At 40.8% G+C, this 24,624-nt stretch overlaps 1 protein-coding gene across 1 annotated transcript in view; it reads right to left on the bottom strand.

The window, feature by feature from the left end:
- Positions 1 to 8,667: 8,667 nt before the first annotated feature.
- The window catches only part of SIM1 (SIM bHLH transcription factor 1), a 54,262-nt gene continuing 38,305 nt past the window's right edge, over positions 8,668 to 24,624 (bottom strand). Inside the window, exons 9-11 of the mRNA XM_068408061.1 lie at positions 24,233 to 24,398; positions 13,232 to 13,637; positions 8,668 to 9,398 (exon numbers count right to left, since the gene is read on the bottom strand). Of these exons, the coding sequence (XP_068264162.1) occupies positions 8,668 to 9,398; positions 13,232 to 13,637; positions 24,233 to 24,398 (1,303 nt within the window). The remainder of the gene's footprint in view (positions 9,399 to 13,231; positions 13,638 to 24,232; positions 24,399 to 24,624) is intronic.

The raw sequence follows: 24,624 nt of genomic DNA, 5'->3' as shown, positions 1-24,624 counted from the left end.
GGAGGACTCTGTCCTTTTTCCTGCTGCCCCCGATCCCGATCCGTGCATCCCAGAATCCAGTTCTTGACCGTCGCTGGGCCCAGCCTGGGCCTTCCCGGAGCCTGACCTGCAGTGCTGGTGGTGACGTGGCTGACATCGGGGGAGCTCAATCTTGGTTTTGTATATATATTTGTATATATTTGATTATTTCTATTATTACTATTACACTCTTTTTCATTATTATAGCTTATTAAAACTGTTTTAACTTTCCAACCCATAAGTCTCTCTCCCTTTTCCCTTTCCCTTTCCCTTTGGGTGGGGGGGAGGGTTAACAGAGAGCGTCTGCCTCAGGTTTAATAGCCAGCCCAGCTTTAAACCGTGACAGTGACATAAAGATAACATGATAAAAAGGACAAAGCTGATGACAGCTTGAGATAATGATGAACAAATGAATAACAATGATGAGCTGAACAGTAATAATGAACATTTAATTATTTGCATGTAATTTAATGCATGCTTAGACAAAGACCCAATTTTTAAGTTTCCCTCTCAGGTGCATCTGATAGTAGTTTTTGTTGTTATTTTCCAGTGCAGGCATATGCCCTGTGGTTTCAGTTTTCATCTTTATGTTCTGTTTGCAAGCCAAGAGTGACAACGTTTTACAATGCAGCTAAAGTACTGTGTGTGTTTGGTATGCTGAAGGCATCTATCATCTTTTGTCTGTAGCTTTTCTGAAAAGTTCATCACCTCCATTCCCTCAACCAATAGCTGTCTTGTAGCAGAACTAATGCTTGTGAGAAAAAATTGCAGGGTCCTCAGTATGGCACTTATACCAGCTGTATAAAGAACAGAAAAGGAAAGGGGAGTGCAAGTGATCAAACTGTTGCCAGATAACCATTTTCCTCATGAAAAGGAAAACATGATTTTCAGGATCAACAGAGGACACTTGCTGGGCAAGCTAGATCACAAGATTTGTGAAATCGCAGGCCAGGGCTTGGGGCAGAAGGGAGGAAGGGGAAATGGAAGGCATAATGCCTGAGGGAGCTGAAAATGAGAGAGCTGTGGGGGAAAGGCAATGACAGCCTGTGGGCGGAGAGAGATGTCTGTGGAGATGAGCAGGTTTGACGATGGTGAGGCCCTGAGGCCCAGCTGTTCCCATGTATACACAGCCTTGCACCTGGCCTCTGGACCATAGTCCAGAGTGTTGTGTGCATGCTTAGTGAAACTCCTGTTAACATCCATGAAAAAAACATGTAGTCTGTCGGGCTTTGTGCTGTGGTGGCTAGCCCGTTTTATTCACACAGGCACGCCAGGCTGCATAGCAGCAGGCTATTTGTGACCTTCTGACAGTCAGAGGAGCTGTATCAAATGAAATTGCTGATGCCGAAGCCTCTGATGGCCACCATATGGGGATAGAGGAAGTTCCTGATGGTATCGCACACTTTTATTACAATGGCCATGACAGCAGATTTCCTCAGTGCAGAGCAATTTGCCAGTGAGCGTAGGAGCCAAGAGGGAACAGACACCAGTGGGCAATGGGTACACTTCATGCACTAGGAGAGAGACTGAAGCGCAGGCATGGATGTGGCAGGACTTTCAGCACACTTTCAGCATCCAGGATGATATTCAGTTTTGTTGCAGAGCTGAGCACGGAGAAACCAAGACTACTGCTGCCCTGTGAAGGACAATATGGTCCCATGAGTGCCTATTGATCTCAGTGTCTCTTTTTCAGCATGGGCTTCAAAGGCAGAGAGGTAGGTCAATAACGGGCATTTCTGGAACCCCTCACCCACACATTAAAAAAAAAAGAAAGAAAGAAACCCAACACATGTTTTGCACAGCTAAACAGCATCGTTTGGGGAAAAGATAACACCATTTCCTGCCTGCAAGGAGAACCAGGGCCAAATTCAGGCCAACAGAGGGGAACTGCCTAAACTATCCCATAGGAAATGCTAAAATCATTACATAGTTTAAACATCTAACTCAATGCTGCAGAGTATTCCCTAATCCCAGGAGCGTCTCCAAGAACTGAGTGCTTATGTCCATGCAGGAGCAAAGGGCCAGTGACACAATTAGATCTCCATGTTATGCAATTAATTTATTTGAGACTCAAAACTGACTGTTCTGTTCATCTCACCCCCATTCCTGCTGCTTATGTATTTAGCTCTGAGTCTTGCCAATGGAAAATATGTGAGCAATCACTTTCTCTCCTGAGAAAGCTGCTTCCTCACCCAACCACAGCAGCAGGCTTCCACTACTCTCTGACACCATTAGTCTTGCATTTGTTCACCTGCAGGGAAGAGCCTTGATGAGAGTGGCTGAGGAAATGGGGTTTGATGGCTCATAAACTGGTCTAGAAGGTGAGAGCTGTGACCATGAACCCTTGAGCTCAGAAGGACCTAAACCCCAGACCAGGCAAGGGTTGCAGCGGCTAAGCTGCTTCACAGTGGCTCATGTTATTATGGGTTGATTGAACTGTACAAGCACACAAGCCCAAATAATAACCAGCTCTCAGGTCTGAATGCAGTTCAGCATAACTTCTTGCCTATTCCTTTGTCATAACACTGCTCTTTGTCTCAGTATAATATTTTTAACAGCTAAGGGGCATCATGCTACAAGTCAGCAAGCTGATTTAGCTGAGCATAGGGGTGGTGGATGGCTTCGAGAAATACGTAAAAATATTCACAAAGTAGAAAATTAATCTTAATTAAGCCCCTGTGAGTCAGCTCTTCCTGACAGAACAGTATTTAGAGCAGATTCAGACATCTTTCTTAAATGAGGTAGCAGTATATGATCAGTGTCCCTTCATATTTGATAAACTTCATTCAAGATTCAGAGAGCACTTAGGATTCACAAGAATCAAAACAATTACTTCCACCATGTCCCCTCCCAATTCTGAGAAATACTCTTATTAATTAAAATTAATTCTTGAAATCCTACATAGGACAGTCCTTAGTTTTTAAAATGTAGAAAACCAGACAAAAATTGCATATTGGTAGCTATATTTTAAACCAAAAAAATCTTCACATAATAAATACATCTTATGCACATTAACTTCAAATTTACTTCAGAAAGCTATTTACAATATAAATAATTATAAATGGGAACACTTTGCAAGATATTGTTGACATAGCTAAATTGTGTTTCCTACATTACATTCCAAAGGAAAACTGCAAATTACAGATGTTATGCTACAATGTCACTAGACCCTACAAATTGCAAGGCATGGTATTTGAAATGCTGGCAATCTGTGTCTTTTTTTCCATAAATATAACCCATTGATTTAAAGCAAACACAAAATGCTTCATTATGTCTCAAGTGCTTTTTTTTTGCTAGATTAGTATATTCTTTATGCATTGAAATATTTACCTTGGGAAAAAGTTGCAGTGCCTTAAAAGTACTTTTCCTGACAGACTTTATTTCCTTAGAAATGTAAAGGTGCCAATGTTTTGTAATGTGTGAGCAAGATTATTCCTTGCATTTCTAAACTTCCCACTGTATCATAGCTGAAAAGAAAAAAATGCATGCAGTCCAAATCGCAATAAATAAAAATGTGTAAAAAATTTATTTTGAATCCTAGAGCAAAAGGAAATCTTGAGAATTCTGTGTGAGAGGGGAGTTAGATAGTGAATATAACCAGACAAAAAGCTTTGTTTCTTCTTGTTTTTGATCTTTCCTTTCAAATACAGCTTAATAGATGGAGTCATAAATTACTTCTTTTCAGAAAGGGATGTATTCCTGGGAACTTAGAACCAGATTTATCCACAGAACTCTTCCATACATAAGCTAACTAACTGCCACAGTGAAGTTTGACCTCACATCATTTTTTTTTCATTAATGAACGCTCTAAGGAAATGTGAGATGGAGTCACACTAGTGTTCTCACTGTTCTGAACAGGAGACTGTTTAATTTTTTGTCTTCAGAATAACAGCTAAACCCTCAGCTACACCTCTAGCAGGCTTTACTAACACCAAACTGAAGGGTTACAGAAAAAAACTGCGGGGGTTTCTTTGTTTTGTTTTTCTGTTGTTGTTTTTTGTGGGTTTTTTTTTGCTTCTCAGTGCATACAGTTGAAATATTTAACCGTCAATACTAACTGCAAATAAAATAAAATAGGTTATCCTCCATGCCGTGGGGGTATCTGGAGTTAATCCCCATTATATACAGCTTTGTATGCAGAAGGTCTGAAACCAATGCGAATGCCTTGACTGAAAGGTTAACTGACCTTTGGAACAGCCAGTCTGATGTTTTGGGGTGGCTGTGCCTTTTCCAGAAATGCTGTGCAACCTTATGTTTTTATCCAACTCACTCAGGATGTTCACATAAACGAACATATGGTAGTTAACATACTTAGGGACATTAATGAACAAATGCTGCACGTCCAGAGATAAAAACGAGATTGATTAAAAGAGTTTAAAAGAGCAGAATTTCACGGTGTAACCCATGGCAGTATTGCAGACACATCAACAAAAGCCATTTAAAGCTTAAGAAATACTTTTGGAGCTCTTCAGTGCAGAGAGATGGACTCACTTTTTCAAAGCATGTATAAATAACCGCTGTTATAGAAACACAGTCATTACAGCTATTACCTCCCATAGTTTCAATACTCACATCCTGAGATAAAAAAAAAAAGTTTACAAACAAACCCCAAACCTATTGCTAGTTCACAAGTCCGGTTTTTTTGCCCTTACACATATTAAGTAGTACCTTACTCCACAAATATTCCCATTTGAGTCAATGGGACAAATTGCTGAGTAAGGTGCTTCGTCTAATTTAAGAATTGCTTCGCAAATTTGTCCAAAATTACAAACGCTATGCGCCTGGGGTGCAATTTTGTATAAAGAAGAGGGATGTTCTTTGCTTTTTTTAAACAAAAGAGATACACCAAAATAATAATGCAACAAAATAATAATGCACTGTCCACTGATATCATTAAGAAATGGTTTGAAAGAGCTGTGGCCACTCTGTATTTAGAGTAGCTACAAAATATTAATTTGGTGTCAACAGCAAAACACTGTTTTGTTAGAGAAATGATGCAACACAACAATTTATAATATTTCTGTTCCAAAACACAGCTTACATACCTTCTTTAAAGTGATAACCTTTACCTGATGTTATACATTTGAAATGTATTTGGTACAAATGCCTTGCATTTTTCAGGTTTGCAAAATGTTTCATCTCATCTTATCTGATTTAGAAAAGGAAGAAACAAACAAACAAAAAAGATATCCTTGAAGGATACTAAATGAAAATTTGAATTAAATAAATACGTAACGGAAAAAAGAAGCTTTATACCGTATTGAAAAGTACATGTTAAATGAGCTGCAGTGATATTCTACGCTATAAATTGCAAACTTGCTTTCAGGTAGCATGTAGCATGCGGAGTCTATGTTTACAACATTCAATGCTTTCTGTCAATTAAGAAGAAATTCCTGGCTATCTAAAGAAGCAGGATGGCAAACTAGCTGACAAAGGGCACCTATCTCCAGCAGACTGTACTGAAGTGCTCAGGAGCGCCAGTTGCTGGAATCCCGTGAGCGGAGTGAGCATCAGCCTTTGCTTGTAGCACAACGCGACTGCATGTGCAGACTTCTCTACCATTCATTACAGTGCATTTTGCTGCATTTGTCATTGTAGTAGGCTGAAACTATTCAAAACAGGATGAATAACTACAGTTTGGGAAGTTTTATTTTGGGATCACAGTAAATAAGAATGGGGAACTTCTATTGCATAGCATACTGGCTTTTTTCCTAGGTGAAATCATATAGAGTACAAGCATCTTATATTGTGCCTGTTTGTTTTAAAAGTCTCTTATTTTTAAAAAGTGCCTGTCAGAATGCAAATACAACAGTGCCCAAACTGTGGTTTCCTGACTACTTGTGGCCATTAGACCATAGCCAGGGAACTGCAGCTGGTCTGCAGAACTCCATTGCCTTCTAATTAAAAGCTTGATAGCAAGAGTGTTTGGTGACCCCAAGAAACTTGGGTGCTGACAAAATCCCATTCATCCAAACAGTTTAGGAAACTCTTCTGTAATACAAAATAATATTGACACTTAGATTTATTTTTTATATGTACTAGTAGGGATAATATGATACCATGTACCTCTACTCTAATTCGCTTTGCAAATTGTATTTTAATACTGTACAATGAGACTCCAAATACAAGTTTATTCATATTATTCATAGGAATAAGTGAAATAAATATGTATCCAGAACTACATTTATCAAAAATACTTTCTCACTTCCTATGCTTTAGAAATATCTACAATTGTTGGGCTGAAAGAAGTCCATTTTGGTCCATTTCTTCCTCTGAGTTAACAGTTGTCAATGTTTTTCTTTCCCTCAATTATCTTAAAACAAACAAACAAAAATCTCTAGCTGCTTCTCTTTATGACCTTCATTATTCATTTGGCAGTTAATCAAATAAACTTCTTGCCAAATCATTTTGTTCTCATTTTGCCTTGGCTAACATTCAATGCCCTGTCTCTCATTTCTGCCGCCAGTTCAGATAGTTTTAGACCATTATTTATCTCTCCTCTGTGCAGAGCTTGGTGCACACCAGTGACATTCCCCCTTACTCTTTTCCCTTACAAAGATGACAGACTCAGTTTATTTAAAGATTTTATTAGATCTTTCAGTCTCTTTATCTTTTGCTGAGCTCTGCTCCACCTTTTCTATTATGAGCTTTAGATAATAAAGACCAGACTGTGTTGCTCTTCCTTGTGTTCAACGTACTTTTCACCAGGAGTGATCACACTGCAGTCAACAGAGATTGCTTATGGAGTAAGGTACTACTCGATTCAAGATTCACAATCTGCCTTGGAGTGATCAGGACTATACACAATATTCCAAGTTCAGAGAGGTAATTTCCTCTGCTTTCAAGTACATCTCTACTTACGTGGCTTATAATGTTATTATTTAGCTTTTGCTTCTGATTAGTTTTATTTGAAAACAGATATTTTTAACCTATCCGTAGCATGCTGGTTTATATTTAGTCCCATTGATGACTCAGTCCCATATGTCGAGCTTCTTAATGTTACAAATGAAGCTAGATTTAGTGCTAATCTCATTTTAGTAACCACCTCAAGTCCCCTTACCTTCACATTGGTATAATAGGGAGTGGTGGTCCTGCTCCAGTTGCAGTCAACTTTGAGACTTCATATAAATGCCGTACAAAGAAGGATAGGTCTAGCAATTGTGCCTTCAAATGCCCTATTTTACTTTTTTTAGCACATGTTTTTTATTTACTCTTTTCCAATCAATTAGTGTCTCTTTGCTCGTGAGATTATTAAAAATTGCAAAAAGTTTCTCTGCCTCTTTTGATGTCTTCTCTAACTTCAGGACAAGCCCTGATAATATCAGCATTCTTAATATAATTGAATTTCTTGGAACCCTGATTTTCCTCAGTATTTTTAAATGTACCTATGACTAATTTTGATATCCTTAATATGTTCTTATAGTCATGAAATTTTCTGCTGCAAGGAAGAAAAGAATGCATATCCCTTTTCAAGGTCATGCCTATTATTTCACTCTATGTAAGGCAGAGTAGTTACAATTTTCTATACTTTCTTAATTTACTCCAAAACTTTATCAGAAGTAGGGCAAACCACCATACAGTTTTTGTCTATTCTTGCCTATCATGTTTTAACACTTATGCAATTGCTTTTGTATTTTACAGCAAAATTTCTATGATTCTAATGAGTTCCTTCTGTATTTCAAATTAATTCTGAATTATTTGGCCGCTTAGAACCACTTTTCCTTATTTTATAATTATTACTAAATGGCATACACAGCCGTAGGGTTAAATGTGTTTATCTTGGACCACTCCTCATTCCAGCCTATTCTCCCTCTTTCTCCTGACAATTTTCTTCCAGTTCACTCCACTACTCACCTTGTGCGATCTTTCAAAAATACGAGGACAATGTTCCATCTCTACATCAAGACAATCAAGCCCTGTGTATTTCTCAAAACTACACTGAGAAAGGCCCTCTTTCTTTTAAATGAAGTAAAATATTTGAACTTACTAATCGTAAGGACACTGCTCATTTGACTCCTTTCAAATCAAGTGTATGTAAATAGCTATGCATGTGAGTACACAAGGAAATAACAATTCTGAGGAGTTCTCTCATCTTTCTCCCCTTTTTGATTTTGTATTTGTTAGCCGTGGATGCTTTATACCATGGAGCAGCATAACACACTTGGCCATTAGGGAATAAACAGATCACCAGAAGTACACATTTTGATGCTTATTTTGAAGGAACACATTCCAACTTTCTGCATAAAAAGAGTGCATAGTAGTTTTGTTGGCTGGGACCTGTGGAGCCCATGCCGTTCAGAAGGTCTGCCCTTGGCAGTGTTTCCAAACAACCACCTCTTATACAATGTGCATAAACTGCTCTGCTAACCTGCCCCAAGTACTCCCCCTGCCTAGATCTTTTCTAGCCTTCTCGCCTTGCATGGCACCAACTTTGAGTTTAGCTCCACTCTAACCCTGCACGCCATTTTTATTTTTTAAAAGTAATGAGTGTTAACTAACTTATCCCTCCAAACTTTAGGTTATTTTTTCTAGTGCACTGTGGTATATCAAACGCTGGTAACAACAAGGGCATGAAAACATATAATATCTTCCAATTAGATCTCAAATGTCATTTTTTTAAAGCACAAAAGTTTTTAGAAAAAAAAAGCATCAGCTTCCATTGGTTATTATAACAGATGTTCCCTTGTGTCCTTGTGCTGGATCTTGCTGCATCCTTAAGTGAGAAGTCACATCAAAGTGCGATCCATTACAGCCTAGTGAATAGTTTCTAATGGTTTCAGAGTCATATAGATGCTCCAGGGCATATCCAGTTAATGTGTAAGCATGCTTATCAAAGTACTGCCTGTGGGAGCTGTAGTAGTTTGGAGAGGCTGCTGGGTGGTCCCCTGGGGTTTGATGAGGGGATATGTCCGAATGCAGGTAGTCTTTAGCTAGTACCAAGCTAGATTTTGATATTCGGTCAGAATTGGGGCTGCTTATCCTAGACAGTGTTGTGGGGCTGTTGTCATAGTCATTTTCATGTGGGCTCATAATCTTTCCATCTCGTTGCTGGATGTGTTCACAGGGAGGAGTGTTGGCAACCGTCGGGATGCGGCAGACATCCCCTGCCAGCTGCTGCTGAGGGTAGTTTGCAAAACAGATAGCGTGCTTCTTCCCTGTGCCATTAATAGAGACCAGTGGATCAGGGGTCGTTTTCCGCAGCTGTAGTCTGTTTTCTTCCTCTTTAATCATTTGCTGGGTGGCTCTTATTAGAGTTTCAATTTTGCTGGGCTCATGCGGACTGCTCTGATATTGCTCAGGACGGTATCGGTCACCTGACTCACTGGCAGAGCCAGGATCAGGTGAGCTAATGACACTGTCCTCATCCCAGTGTCCTCTCCCTAGGAAAGAGAGAAAGGGGACAAGCATTGAGGTTGAAGGAGGCAAGCAATCTGGAAGAATCACAGAATCACAGAATCACAGAATGTTAGGGATTGGAAGGGACCTCGAAAGATCATCTAGTCCAACCCCCTGCCGGAGCAGGATTGCCTAGACCATATCACACAGGAACGCGTCCAGGCGGGTTTTGAATGTCTCCAGAGAAGGAGACTCCACAACCTCTCTGGGCAGCCTGTTCCAGTGTTCGGTTACCCTCACCGTAAAGAAGTTTTTCCTCATATTTCTGTGGAACCTCCTGTGTTCCAGTTTGCACCCATTGCCCCTTGTCCTGTCAAGGGATGTCACTGAGAAGAGCCTGGCTCCATCCTCATGACACTTGCTCTTTACATATTTATAAACATTAATGAGGTCACCCCTCAGTCTCCTCTTCTCTAAGCTAAAGAGACCCAGCTCCCTCAGCCTCTCCTCATAAGGGAGATGTTCCACTCCCTTAATCATCTTCGTGGCTCTGTGCTGGACTCTCTCTAGCAGTTCCCTGTCCTTCTTGAACTGAGGGGCCCAGAACTGGACACAATATTCCAGATGCGGCCTCACCAGGGCAGAGTAGAGGGGGAGGAGAACCTCTCTTGACCTACTAACCACACCCCTTCTCATACACCCCAAATAAATACTCTGAACAAATACTCTGAACCTTATTTTACAGACAGGAAACCAAGAGAGAGGCAAGTGACTCATAATAAAGTCACTAAAAATGACCATGCTAGACCCCTCGTTTTTCAGTGACAACCTCTAGTTTCCAGTGTCTGTGCATGGAACAATATGAGCAACAAACTGAAAATATACAAAGACATCTAAGCACCTCAACACAGACATTCAGTGCCATCTGAGATGCTCTAGGGTAACCAAGTATCTGCATAGGCCCAGCAGATATGACACTAATTCTACAGGAACTCTGGGTCTTCTGGAGTAGCTAGAGGCTGGGCAGGGTACCCTAGGGCATGTCAAATTGCTCTCGACACTGATGTTCAGGTCCCTGACCGCTCACTACCTCTTCGCATCAACAAAGTCTGAGTGAATTAGATCTGTGGTGAAAACAAAAATCTCAAGGAATTACAAGGGTACATGACTCCAGCATGTCTTCTTAACCCTTTCCAGGAGCTAAAACATAGAGAAAGAAAGCTCTGTGGAATAGTTTGTGCCCCATGATGACTTTATGCAGGTTACACAACAGTAAATAAACAGAAGCAATGAAGCAGTTATTCTTCTCCTGAAGCGTAAGAACCCATAGGTGTTAGACAGATTTTCTGGGAAAACATGGTATCATATCCCAATGCACAAATATTTGCTGTATAAAACTTTTAGAATGGGAAAAATATAACTACTATTGCCTCTCTTTAAAAAAGAAGGCTCATAGACATATCAGAGAAGGTGTTCACCTTGCGTGTAGCTGAAAGGACAGAATCAGACCTGTCAATCCTCACTAGGAAGGAAGTGAGTGACCCCCATACCTGAACAGCCAAGTAAGGCCACTTTATAATACAGGGCTTGATAAAGGATTTGCTGAGATATGTACCTGCAGGAGGGCACATGTTGGACTTGCACAGATTACTTAAAGATGCCTTTGCCTCAGCACATACAAAGTCTTCTTTGGGGATGAGGCCCATTAGGTTGGTTGACAGGATTCCTCAAAAGAAACTCATTTTCAGTCTAGCATGAGTAGTTCCACCTGCTTTGTGTTGGGTCAAGGCATACAGATCTGTTTGGGTGGCAGATCACTACTGCTGCATTGCAAAGTTCGTGACAAAATCAGTGATGGGCTTTTATAATAAACATATCCTGCCCTTTGTAGGTGGAAGTACTGTACTGTGGAGTATCTCATGAGCGTAATTTTATCTTTCACATCCTCTTAAGGTCTGGGCCCAAAATGCCAGGGCCTGGAGGTAGAAGGGAGCACCAGCCACCGGAGCATATGATGGCATATGGCACACTGGGGAGCTGGTCAGCCATAGCTCTAAACCACGTGCTTAGTTTGTCTCACTGCACAGACCATACCTACAGCATTCCAGACTTCCTGAGGGTGACCAGAAACGCATGGGCTCATATGCAATATCCAGGGCCTGCCACAATGGTCAGCTAATTGTCATTAATGTAAGGTGACTCTGAGCCAGAACTACCAGAAGACACATTAAAAGAACAGAAAAGGAAGAAAAAGTTTTCTGCCCAAAGAAACTGCTCTGACAGCAACGTTCACATAGCATTGTCAAAAAGAGTTTCAATTGTGAAAGGCCAAGGTTTGAAACTGCCTAAATCTAAATGAAAATGGCACATTTGCAAGGGAAGTTGAGATGTTCCTCTCCTCAACTGAGACCAACATGTCAGGTTTTACCCCCAAAGCAACATGCAGACTGAAGGTCCACTGAAACACTTAAGACTTGATACAATACAGAAAATAGCTGCAGCACCTGGAATTACAGCAAAAACAAGGAACAAACTAAAATCAAATTATATTATCCATTTGCATTGATTACCTTGATAAAAGTATGGAATAAATATTTAACACTTCTGCATTTGTACCTCTGTATTATATTTCTACATTACTATCTTTCTATGCTCAGTAAGAATTATCATGCATAAAACTTGCCAGCAAAATTATCATATTCTGCTCAATTCTCTTTTTTGGAGAAGAAACAGCTAGAGAAACACAAGTATGACAGAAGTACAGAACAGGCGCATGGAAGGAGGTGTGTTCTCACAGGAGAAATGGACGACAGTACCCATCAGCAAAATTTAGGTGTCATTTTCTTTCTTCATTTTTCCTCTGACTATGTTTCCTAGAACTTGATTTTTAGTAATTTTTCTAATCTCAAAACAATTTTCCTCAGATTGGAGTAAAATAGTACAGGTTTTTTTGATTTCCGAAGCCTCATTCTGCAAGTCAATGGAATGGTACTAATATAATTGGATTTTATGAGTTCTTCAGATGCAACCTATGTTTTTATAGATGATTTTAATAGAAAAATATTTTTTTATGCTACCTCTATCCTTACAACCTTAAACTCTAATTTTTGGGTCAGTTGCGGTCTTTCAACTCTCAACCTACCCTTTAAACTCAAGGACCTTTGGATTTTTCCAAATCCAAGATCAGCCTTTCACTGTGATTTTTTTATCAGCTTCAACCTCTGAAATGTGCTAATACACTGAGGTTGCAACCTGCCAGACATGAAGCAAGGCTTCAGGCTTGGTGCTGAAAGGATGAAGAGACTCAAATTGATTAAAAATTACAGCTGCGGATAAAAGTCTGAAACCAAAAGCAAATGTTAATTTGAATTGCCAATTTTAAATAAAAGTAAACAGCAAAACTTATAGAATCTAGTAATAACCAGTGCAGAGAAAAGCAGCCATTTGGAGAACAATTTCTCCAAATACTTTAAAGGATTTTTAATATCTAGCTTGGGTTTAGTTCTAACTAATTTTGTGCTAAATATATTCCATCCAAAGTAGTTTGATATTAAGTCAAATAACAAGTTTTATCAAGTGTATAAATTTGTTCATACTTTTAAGGTCATCCTTAAGATCTCACCAGTCAGATATTCCCACCTTAATATCACACATCATTAAAAAATATACAACAAATTATATTTTGTTGCATATAAGCCAGACTGTCAAACTCAAATTGAACTGTAAGTATTCCTCATCTCCATAGAAGTGATCTCTGAGACAAGGACATGCATCGAGTCTCTCTCATTTTCTGTCTCTCACATAAACAGCTGCATGTTTATGTCATGTTGCTTTATCTGAGATGGTGCCATTTCTGCAAATCTTTGTTATCTCTTACCATGAATCCTGTGCACTGAAGTTATGTGGGGCATGCTGTTTTCATATGCTTCTCTGCTCTCAGGGGATGACTTAGTCAGGGGCAATGCTGAACGAGAACCCCACCAGCCCTCCCTTCCCGGCTGTGGCGTGCCAAGGAAATACCGGCCAGCTTCACATCTGCCTCCTTCACAGGCCTGAGTATGGAAATGTCTGTCATCGGTCAGCCTGGGGTGGTCGAGTGTAAAACCATAGCAGAGAGCACTGCGGTCTGAGTACTGTCTGTAGGCACAGGAGACATCGTGGTGCTGGGAGCTCGGTCTGTCTGCGGGCTCCAGTAGCTGGGGAGAAGCCGTATCAGTCAGGGGGCTCCCACCCCATTGGCTCTCGTGGTCAGACTCAGATCTCTCAGCGTGAAATCCAGAATACTGCAAAACAGGAGAAGTAGTGGGGGAATTACTACGCCTGGATGAAATCTGCAAGTAGCTGCACTGAAAAAACAGAGTATGCATGTGATAGAGTGTTTCTTGTGAGCATGCCCACACATCTGCACCTTCTGATTGGACTCCTTTCCTGTACAATACTCTGTAATGAGCTCACAGATGACAGGACAGACCTCATGCAAGTCTAAAACATCCCATGTTGACCCTTAATAGCCATCTCCTTTATAATGTGTAATATTAGGCTCAGCAACTTCAATGTTGCAATTCAATATTTTTTTAATATTTCCAAATATTTCTTACTGCTTTGTAAGCTAGAGTTTATGCTCAGCAATGGTTCTCCAACACTCCTTGGCAAAACTCTTTCCAATGGGACTGAAATAACACTGCTCCTGGAGCATTCTCGCATATCAAATTGATACTGAATGTATTTCAAGTTCTTTTTCTAAGGGTTCCCTCACTTTTCCTCATATTTTGTTTGTTGCTGGATTTTTTTTTTTACCTGGAGTGGTATTTTGGAACCTTTCCTCCCATTAGTAGGGAAAAGAAAACCTCCTGTAGATCCTGGGACTACCAACACTACTACAGAGTAAAGCTCCAAAGTGATGGCAGATCAGTAGGAAGCTAAAAATCACAGCTCTGTTGCAATGTGGAAATAAGGAAAATCAAGAAACTATTTGCCAGAAAAGGTGACTGCTAGCCAAAGCAGGCAGAGTGGGCATTTGGCACCCTTGCTTAAGTAGGGCCCTCCCCACACAAGAAGTAACTAACAGGCAGTTGGAAAAACAGACAAAACAGGAGCATGGACATTTGTTTAGAGAGAAGTAAGGGTTAAGTTAAATGTCATCGATTTCTAGATATTCATAATGAATGTTCAAACTTTTAGATACTTTGTGGACAAGAAAAGAAAAAGAATGCTTGTTAAACCTCCTAGGATTTAGCTATCTCATTTTTAAATCTTTTTATTTATTGGAACTGTCGAACTTCATGGAACATCTTTAAATCAATTTCACCCATGATTATGGACTGGGATGAGACCAAAGCTGTACATGCTCACCTCTTCAGTACTGCACACTCATGTCACAAATCAACATATTACAACATGAAATCTTGGAATTCTCCCATTCCATCACTCACCATCCAGATGCCCACTCTGCCTTTTCTTTTAATAGGCATTAGGCCTCTCTCCTGAAAACATAAGCTTACCTGCCTTTTCACTAGATTGAGTTGCTATGAAACTCCTCATTATCAGCCAGGATCAAGGTTTTATGCACTTACCAATCAAAAGTACTGACCAGATGTTTGACTTACCGAAACATAAACCATCTGTGCAACAGCAGTAGTGGAACTACTTCATTTTTGGAATTTAATTGGGTATTTCTTCAGTATTCCAGTTTATATTTGTGAATATTGTTTGTTAACATGATAGGTTATTTAAAGGAAAGAAAGAAAGGGTTATGGCTTTGAGGAGCTCGATTATATTTTGTTATTCGTTGTCAGAAGAATACCCATAGGCAAAAAGCCTACCAGTAGATACAGAGAAGGTCAGCAAGTTAGTACCACCATATTCATAGCAAGGTTTTAGAGATGAAAGGATAAATCTGATTTCTCATGGAGGTAAGATAGTTACACAGCCATAAAATTGTTCTTTTAAATGCCAGTAACTCATCACACGTTAACTAGGAACTTTATTCAGCCATCACAGTGTTATGTGACCAACTGGAATATCTAGCTCTTCTATTATCTTTTCAGATATAATGTCTTCAAACTGCTTAGTCACAAAGATATCTTCATAAATACTGACTGAATTATTGTGAACTTTTTGACAAAAATATATAGATAAAATTATTTCCAGTGAAAAAATTAGAAATTATTAACAAGGTTTTGACTATTAAATTTTAGTTAAAATGGAAATTCACAAAAAGAAAACTACTTTTGTACCTGTTCTAAATTTTAGAATTCTTTTTAGTGCTCTTTTTGGACTTGAACTTTATAAACTCGATTTTTTAATTTTAAAAGTTAAGCTGAAATATAAGATTGTATAAGCATAAATGTAAGTATTAAAAAGTTAAAAGTTCATTTATTTTCTTACTAAAAACAAGACTCATAGTATGTATTTCCTTCATGAGGAGGACAAGGAAAATTAATTTCTAATAATAATATAAAGAATTTTTTTTGACAATTTATTATGATAATAAATGCCAGAGATTCTTTCAAAATGAAAATTCGTAATTTCATTTAGCTCTAATAGATATTCTTCTACTAGTTCTCTGTTTCTAAGGACACTTCAGGGTCCAACATAGCTTCTCTTGAAGGGAATTTCTCCATTTAACTGAAAACTCGCTCAAATTATTTTTTTTTTTATCTTGAACCTAACCAGAAAAGATTCAATTCACAGGCCTTCACACACTTTTCTTAAAAAAAGGGAAATCATTTCAAAGGCTACATGTTCAGTATATCAGAAATGCACCATGTAATGTCATATAACCATGTAGTCAAGACCAACAATACTTCATGCATATTCTTTGTACTTGATGTAATGATTATTATTTGAGATCTGACTTGTAGCAGCTGTTAACCCTCAATCAGAGTTAAATTAACACAGTGAATTGCTTGTGGCCCACATTGCCTACCTAGGTTTGATATGACTGCTTATTCTTAAGGTACAACATAAGCAGACATAAGCCAAAAATATGACTAATTCCCTTTAAAGCTAATCACATCTCTATTTGGCATCGTCAGGCTGCCTCTACCACTGCCTCTTCTGGGAATCTGATGTTGACAGGTGGAGACTCCAAATACGGGCATGTGTGACATGTTGACAGGGGGAGAAATGAAAGGATGATCAAAGATACTGCTTTACTGAAATGGGATACTGCTTTACTCCCTGGGGCTCGGGTAAGGGATGTTGCCAGGAGGATTCCTCAACTGGTGAGGCCCTCTGACTACTACCCACTATTAGTATTCCAGGTGGGTAGGGATGAGATTGAAGAGAGAAGTCCCAGGGCAATCAAAAGGGACTTCAGGGCCCTGGGGCGTTTGGTAAAGGGGGTAGGTGCACAGGTGATATTCTCTTCAATTCCTTTGGTATTTGGTGAAAATAGGGAAAAGACTATGAAAGTACAACAGATTAATATGTGGCTAAGAGACTGGTGGGATTTTGGGTTTGTTGACCACAGGGTGGCTTTCATGGCACCGGGCCTGCTTATGCCAGATGGGGAACAGCTGAATCAGAAGGGGAAAAGGGTTATGGCCCAGAAGTTGGCAGGGCTGATCAAGAGGTCTTTAAACTAGGTTCGATGGGGGAGGGGGATAAGACCAGGGCAGCTGCAAATGAACCTAGGAGTGACAGGCCTGCGTCGGGGGCAAGGCCGCTAGCCCAGCTGAAGTGCGTTTACACCAATGCACGCAGTATGGGCAACAAACAGGAAGAGCTAGAAGCCACTGTACAGCAGGAAGGTTATGATGTGGTTGCCATCACAGAAACGTGGTGGGATGACTCTCATGACTGGAGAGCAGCTATGGATGGCTATAAGCTCTTTAAGAGGGACAGGCGAAGCAGGAGAGGCGGTGGGGTAGCGCTGTATGTTAGGGAGTGCTTGGACTGTGTTGAAATTGAGGAAGATGGTGAGGATGACAAGGTTGAATGTTTATGGGTGAAGATCAGGGGGAAGGTCGGCAGGGCGGACATTACGGTGGGAGTCTGTTATAGACCACCCAACCAGGATGAGCAGGCAGATGAGGTGTTTTACAAGCGGCTGTCAGAAGCCGCCCAGTCACCAGCCCTTGTATTCGTGGGCGACTTCAACTTGCCAGATGTCTGCTGGAAATACAACATGGCAGAGAGGAAGCAATCTAGGAGATTCCTCGAATGTGTGGAGGACAACTTCCTCATGCAAGTGGTAAATGAGCCCACTAGAGGAGGGGCCCTGCTTGACCTGTTGTTTGTGAACAGAGAAGGACTAATGGGAGATGTGAGGGTTGGTGGCCGTCTTGGGAGTAGCGACCATGAAATGTTAGAGTTTTCGATAGTGGGGGAAGTAAGGAGGGGCAAGAGTAGAACTTCTGCCTTAGATTTCCGGCGGGCTGACTTTAGCCTGTTTAAGAGGCTGGTGGACAGAGTCCCTTGGGAATCATTCCTGAAGGGCAAAGGAGTCCAGGAAGGCTGGACATGCTTCAAAAGGGAATTGCTAAATATTCAGGAGCAGGCTGTCCCAGTCTGTGGGAAGGCAAGCTGTCGGGGAAAAAGACCGGCCTGGTTAAACAGGGAACTTAGACTAGAACTTAAGGAAAAAAAGAGAGCCTACTTGCTCTGGAAGAAGGGTCGGGTAACTTGGGAGGTCTATAGGGACGTGGCCAGGTCGTGTAGGGAGAAGATTAGAAGGGCCAAAGCTCAATTAGAGCTTGATTTGGCTGCTACGGTCAAAGATAACAAAAAAAGCTTTTACAAATACATCAACAGCAAAAGGAGGGTCAAGGAGAGCCTCCACCACTTGCTGAATGAGGAGGGTAGTGTAGTGTCAGGGGATGAGGAAAAGGCAGAGGTGCTCAATGCCTTCTTTGCCTCTGTCTTTAATGTCAAGACCGGTTGTCCTCAGGAGACTTGGCCCCCAGAGCCTGAAGTTAGGGACGGGGGGCTGTGTGAACCTCCCATGATCCAGGAGGAGACGGTTAGTGACCTGCTGTGCCAATTGGACACCCACAAGGCTATGGGCCCGGATGGGATTCACCCCAGAGTAATGAAAGAACTGGCAAATGAACTTGCCAAACCACTCTCTATTATCTACTGGCAGTCCTGGTTAACTGGAGAAGTTCCAGCTGACAGGAAATTAGCAAACGTAACGCCCATCTACAAGAAGGGTCGGAAGGACAATCCAGGGAACTATAGGCCTGTCAGCCTGACCTCGGTGCCAGGCAAGGTGATGGAACAGATCATCCTGAGTGCCATTACACGGCACATGCAGGACAATCGGGGCATCGGGGCCAGCCAACAGGGATTCATGAAAGGCAGGTCCTGCTCGACCAACCTGGTCTCCTTCTATGACAAAGTGTCCCGCTTAGTAGATGAGGGCAGGGCTGTGGATGTAGTCTATCTAGACTTCAGTAAGGCATTCGACACTGTCTCCCACAGCATCCTCCTAGACAAACTGGCTGCCCGGGGCTTGGATGGGTGGACTCTTAAATGGGTTAAAAACTGGCTGGATGGCCGAGCCCAGAGAGTGGTGGTGAATGGGGCAAAGTCCAGCTGGCGGCCGGTCACTAGCGGTGTTCCCCAGGGCTCAGTTCTGGGGCCGGTGCTGTTCAACATCTTTATAGATGATCTAGACGTAGGGATTGAGTGCACCCTCAGCAAATTTGCAGATGACACCAAGCTGGGTGGGAGTGTCGATCTGCTGGAGGGTAGGAAGGCCCTTCAGAGGGATTTGGACAGGTTAGATAGATGGGCCGAGACCAACGGCATGAGGTTCAACAAGAACAAGTGCCGGGTCTTACACTTCGGCCACAACAACCCCATGCAGCGCTACAGGCTGGGGGAAGAGTGGTTAGAAAGCAGCCCGGTGGAAAGAGACCTGGGGGTGCTGATCGACAGCCGGCTAAACATGAGCCAGCAGTGTGCCCAGGTGGCCAAGAAGGCCAATGGCAGCCTGGCCTCTATTAGGAATAGTGTAGCCAGCCGGTCTAGGGAAGTGATCGTCCCTCTGTACTCGGCACTGGTGAGGCCGCACCTTGAGTACTGTGTCCAGTTGTGGGCCCCGCACTTCAAGAAAGATGTTGAGGTGTTGGAGCGAGTCCAGAGGAGGGTGACCAAGCTGGTGAAGGGTCTGGAGGGTCTGACCTACGAGGAACAGCTGAGGGAGCTGGGGTTGTTTAGCCTGGAGAAGAGGAGGCTCAGAGGTGACCTTATTGCAGTCTACAACTACCTGAAGGGAGGTTGTAGTGAAGTGGGAGTTGGCCTCTCCTCCCAGGCAACTAGTGATAGGACAAGAGGACACAGCCTCAAGCTTTGCCAGGGGAGGTTCAGGTTGGACATCAGGAAGAATTTCTTTTCAGAAAGGGTTATTAGACATTGGAATGGGCTGCCCAGGGAGATGGTGGAGTCACCATCTCTGGATGTGTTTAAGAAAAGACTGGACATGGCACTTAGTGCCATGGTCTAGTTGACAGGGTGGTGTAAGGGCAACGGTTGGACTCGATGATCCCTGAGGTCTCTTCCAGCCTGATTGATTCTGTGATTCTGTGATTCTGTGATTCTGTGGGAGTGGAAACACTATCTCTCAAGTCAGAATTAGGCTTCCGTATGTCAAATGATGAAAGACCATAGAAAATAGAATCAGATTTAATGAAAATTATGGCCAATTAAAATTACCTAAAATATATATTTTTTTAGTCCCAGTCCTGCCTCACCAGAAATGTTTTCCTTTCTGCTAATTTTTGCCTTCTGACTCCTATCAGGCAGAATTTATTATTTTGGGGGTTTTGACAAAGTTTAACCAGCAGACAGAAGTTAAACTTGATAAAGAACTTCAGACAGGCAACATCTGAAATCCCTTCAGGTAATTTCTGAATTGTCTTCTGGCATAAACAACAACAATAAATAAATTAAATGGTCCTCCAGCTGGTTCCTGGAAACTGAATTGCCACCTCCGGATACTAGAAATGTCTTCCAGACTGCTAATCCAGTGAGAGCACACCAGCAGGATTAGCACTGACATAGAAAGGGACTATAAGCCATCACTGATGCTGTTTTCACTCCACTTCAGGAGGGTTGAATGGGCAAGGAAATAGGAAAATATAAATTCCATGTCTAAGAAAAGCTTACTTTAAGAGATCCCATGGAAGTGTATTAGGCCAGTAGACAATTTAATATTTCTTGGGTGATTTTCTTTTGCCTGACCTTCCATTCCTACAGGTGTCTTACTGGCCCGAGTGCTTATCCTGTCATATGCAGCAACATCAGCCTGCTCCACACACACACCATTCCAGATGTTCAAACAATAGATTCTATAGATATCTAATTTTCTGGCAGCCTACTCAGGTTTTTATCATTATAAACACTAAATATATAGTGAAACCCTCTCAGAGTCCTCTTTTTCATGAAAAACTTTCACTACATCAGCATTAGCAGCTTTCCTCTTGATTTGTGTCTTAACCATGAGAAAAAGCATCACAGATGCGGGCTGCATTGTACTAAGAACACATGCATGCTTTTAAGTCACTTTTATCTTACTTTTTACTAATGTAATCCTGAAATGTAAAATATGTTCTTTCTGCATTCACTATTATAGGCAGAACAGATGGTGAAAGGCTTAGATTAAAGTAATACAGCATGCCCATTAAAATAACCCCCACTGCTGGTGACTCTTCACCAGATCAGGAGTTATGTTTACTATAAAAAGAGGGGTTTGCTTTGCTTTTGAATACACTGGAAGTTGACAAAGCTTTAGGTTACAGGAAGAAATGAAAAAAACAACAACAAAAAGAAGGCTGACTAGTATTCAGCCTGATTCTGTTATCTTTACTCCATTGGGTGACATGCCCAAATAGAGGTGGATTGCAGAATTAATCCACATTATCTGTTTAAAGGAGCTATAAAATCAAATTACCTCCAAAATCAGGTTTATTAGTATACACCTACTACAGATGGTTCTTATTTCCAAAAATTCGTGCATGCTGTAATACACACCAAAGCCTCCATCCAACAGCTCTTGGGTACATCCTTACTTCGTTCGTTTTATATATATATAATCTTTATCCAAGAACTAAAATGAGATATGAAGCAATAAATGTTTATCCAGATCTGACCATAAAACATTTCCATTAGAGTCAGACAACAGACAATTTAAAATATTTTCTTTAAACAATCATCATTAATGAGAGATTAAACTCCAAAGCAGTTTTTCAGATGATCACAATTAAAATGTTTTTCCAATCTTGTTGCTATTTCCTGTATACAGAATAAATGAGGTCCAGGGGTAGCTTTTGGGAACACAAAATAAATGAGGTCCAGGGCTAGATTTTGGGAGCCCCCCACAATGATTATTGTTATGGGGGAAGACTACAGGCATCTTTTAACCAACTCACAATTTCCTTTTTCTGCAAATCTCTATCAAGTCTTCATCTCTCCTATTTTTTCACCTCCTCTTTCAGCTCTCCACCTCTCTGGTAAAACAAGACCAAAAACACTGTTCAAAGTGTCTGGGCAAATCCTACAGCTGTGTCACGAATTTTGGGTTGCTTTCCTCTCTGCTTGCCCTTCCCCTGCCTGGAACTGGTTTCACAGAACCCACTAGCTCACTGTACTAATGTCAGTCAGGGTTAATCAGATGCTGACCAATGCCTCCAATTTAACGAACTCAGTTTTTGCTTAAACAGTCTACAAGTGCTGTATTACACTATGTCTGCTTTTGCATAAGATTTGAGGAGAAAAACATTAACACTGTCTTAGGTGACCAAACATCCACCTTTTGCCTGGTAATAAACATTCAGCTGAAATTTATTAACATGGTTTTCATACAGTTCACATCTCATGTAGCTATCCTAGGGGCACACAGCTGGCAAGGGAGAGGATTCTCAGTCATCACCCAGTAAAGCATATGATTCCCTTTTCTCTTCAAGAGTGAAACAAAGTAAATGGTAAGGGGAAAAGAAAAAAGAAAAAAAAAGGGAAAGTATGTACGTTTAAAATCTCCTAGGTGCCCTTAACTTTAAGAAATACTTTGCCCACTGCCATTATTTTACTAATAAACTTCCTGCTTCCTTCCTCCACCAAAACCCACGCTCACTTTTCAGCCGTCGCTTTTGAGTCACACTCCAATTCTCCGCAACTGACTGGCAAATTACGTGCGCTGGAGGCTGAGGGACACAGGCCATACCACCTGCTGCATGTTCTTCACAACAGCTTTTCTTAGTCTTTCAACAGTTTATTCAGTGGTGGAGAAGGATGAGAGGGATGCAAAGCCAAGCTGCCAGAGTTGCTTGTGGTGATGTGCTACAATGAACGGTATGACCATTTTTCAAGATATTGGCAACTAGCATGGCTGCTTCTTTTTGAATGACGAAATTTGTGACTTTACTACCAGGCAGCTGGTAATGAGGATGCAAAATGAAACTGGAGACTAAACATCCTGAGCTTTCAGACAACAATCCCTGATAAACCAACAGTCTCAACACTGCACTGCTAGTTCAGGATTTTTTCTGGTGGCAGAGAGAATAAGGAGGTACTGATTGATGTTGGGATTGTCCTGCTAGCAAGCGAGGACTTCTGAAAGGACCGTGTAAGGGGAGATGAAGGGTAATTTCAGTAAATCAAAGATAGTCATCTTAAAAATCTAATTTAGAATTAATTGTAGGTATGTTTCCCGGTTCTTTAAAGCAGTTTTATTACAAGTGTTTGGTGTAACGCATTCAAGGGAAAGACTCTTCTTTAACAACCCACAGAAATGCATATGAACAAATGATTAAACAAAAAGAGCCATAACAATCTCTGACAAAATTGGATTCTTAAAACTAAGAATCTGAGTTCATATCTAGGTGCTCAGTTAGATATTCCCTGTGCCAAAAGCAGATGTCAGTTAACTGAAATTCTTACCCTCGGTACTTTTGGCGGGAAAAAGAAAGAAAACAGGGAAGAGATGTAGACACTTGGGCTTACATTGTACACTCTTAGAGTTCAGTCTAGAAAACATTGTGCCTGCAGAGAAACTGTACTCATCAAGGTCATTATCAGTTAAATATTGACCTGAACTCTTTAAAAATACATAGCTCTTCAATATTACATCATGACGGCATACATTTATATGCACTGTGTGGTGGCATAAAGGCAGTAAGACTTGCACCATTATTTAGTAAACATACTGGTTATTTCAACAGATTTATTTGAGCTAAAGGGTTGACAATGTAAGTATGCAAGTGTTGTGGCATTGCCTTCAGAAATCAGTTGCATAAACATATCAGGTAAGCTCCAGTTCAGAGTCCCACTCAAGTCTGGTCTGTTCTCCAAATGGGGACATGTTCCTTACACATTAGGCCTGAAAATGATATCTGGGAAATTAAAGTCTACCAATGGTCACCTCCTAGCACTTTCTCCCTTTCACAGCTTTGTACAAAGAAAAGCTTGCTTATTCCAGTTCAGCAAGTTAGCTTGTTGCTTTTCCTCCTCAAAACTCACTTCTCCTGACTAAGACTTCAGTATTAAACTGCTGTCAAATGTCTGGCAGCTTTCTAGATATGTTGGAATTATTAAAGAGTGAGTGAGAAAAAGCAAGCTTTCTCAAATGGCAAAACTCACAATCCTCTCAAACCAAGTATTTCAAAACCAACATTTTCACTTGTCCTTCTGTCCTCTCCTCATTAACTTTGAGCCCTGCGTTGTTATTGTTGTTGATGATGATTTATTATGCATGCTGAAACATAAATGTTTCCAGCTTTTTAGAAACAGTTTAACGAAACATATTCCTGTCTCAAGATCTTACAATCTGTCATCCTTTACTCCCTTTGAGTAACACGTTCTTTGGCCCATTCTAATTAGCAGTCAAAATCAAGATATTAAAAAAGATTTAAATTTGTTTTTCAGTGACAACTACCTGTGGGTATGGTGATGTCCTTGATTTTGACTTTGTGCTCGAGAGGCGAGATTTGCTTCCCTTTCTATTATCCGTTATGGTCGGAGTTGAATTTGCGTATGAGAATGCCGGCTTGGTAGCTGTGACCTGATCCAGGGAGAGCTGTAGTCCTTTATATTCAGTGTCCCTATATAAAAGGCAAAAGTGAAAAACAAACTCACTTCGTATCTTAATGGGAAACATTCCTTCCTTCTTAGTGGGGGGTGGAAACGAAAGATATTTTTAAGGAAAAGAATAAAACCATTCAGGGCAAGCCAGTATATCCCCCTAATATATTTAAGTAGTATAGCTTACTAAACAATAGCACTATTTTTATACTGAAAATATGATTGCTTTTTGCATCCAACTGTTAT

The sequence above is a fragment of the Nyctibius grandis genome, chromosome 1 (assembly GCF_013368605.1).
Source record: "Nyctibius grandis isolate bNycGra1 chromosome 1, bNycGra1.pri, whole genome shotgun sequence".
Taxonomy (NCBI): domain Eukaryota; kingdom Metazoa; phylum Chordata; class Aves; order Nyctibiiformes; family Nyctibiidae; genus Nyctibius; species Nyctibius grandis.
The sequence above is the reverse complement of the archived record's forward strand: the minus strand, read 5'-3'. Positions and strand labels throughout refer to the sequence as shown.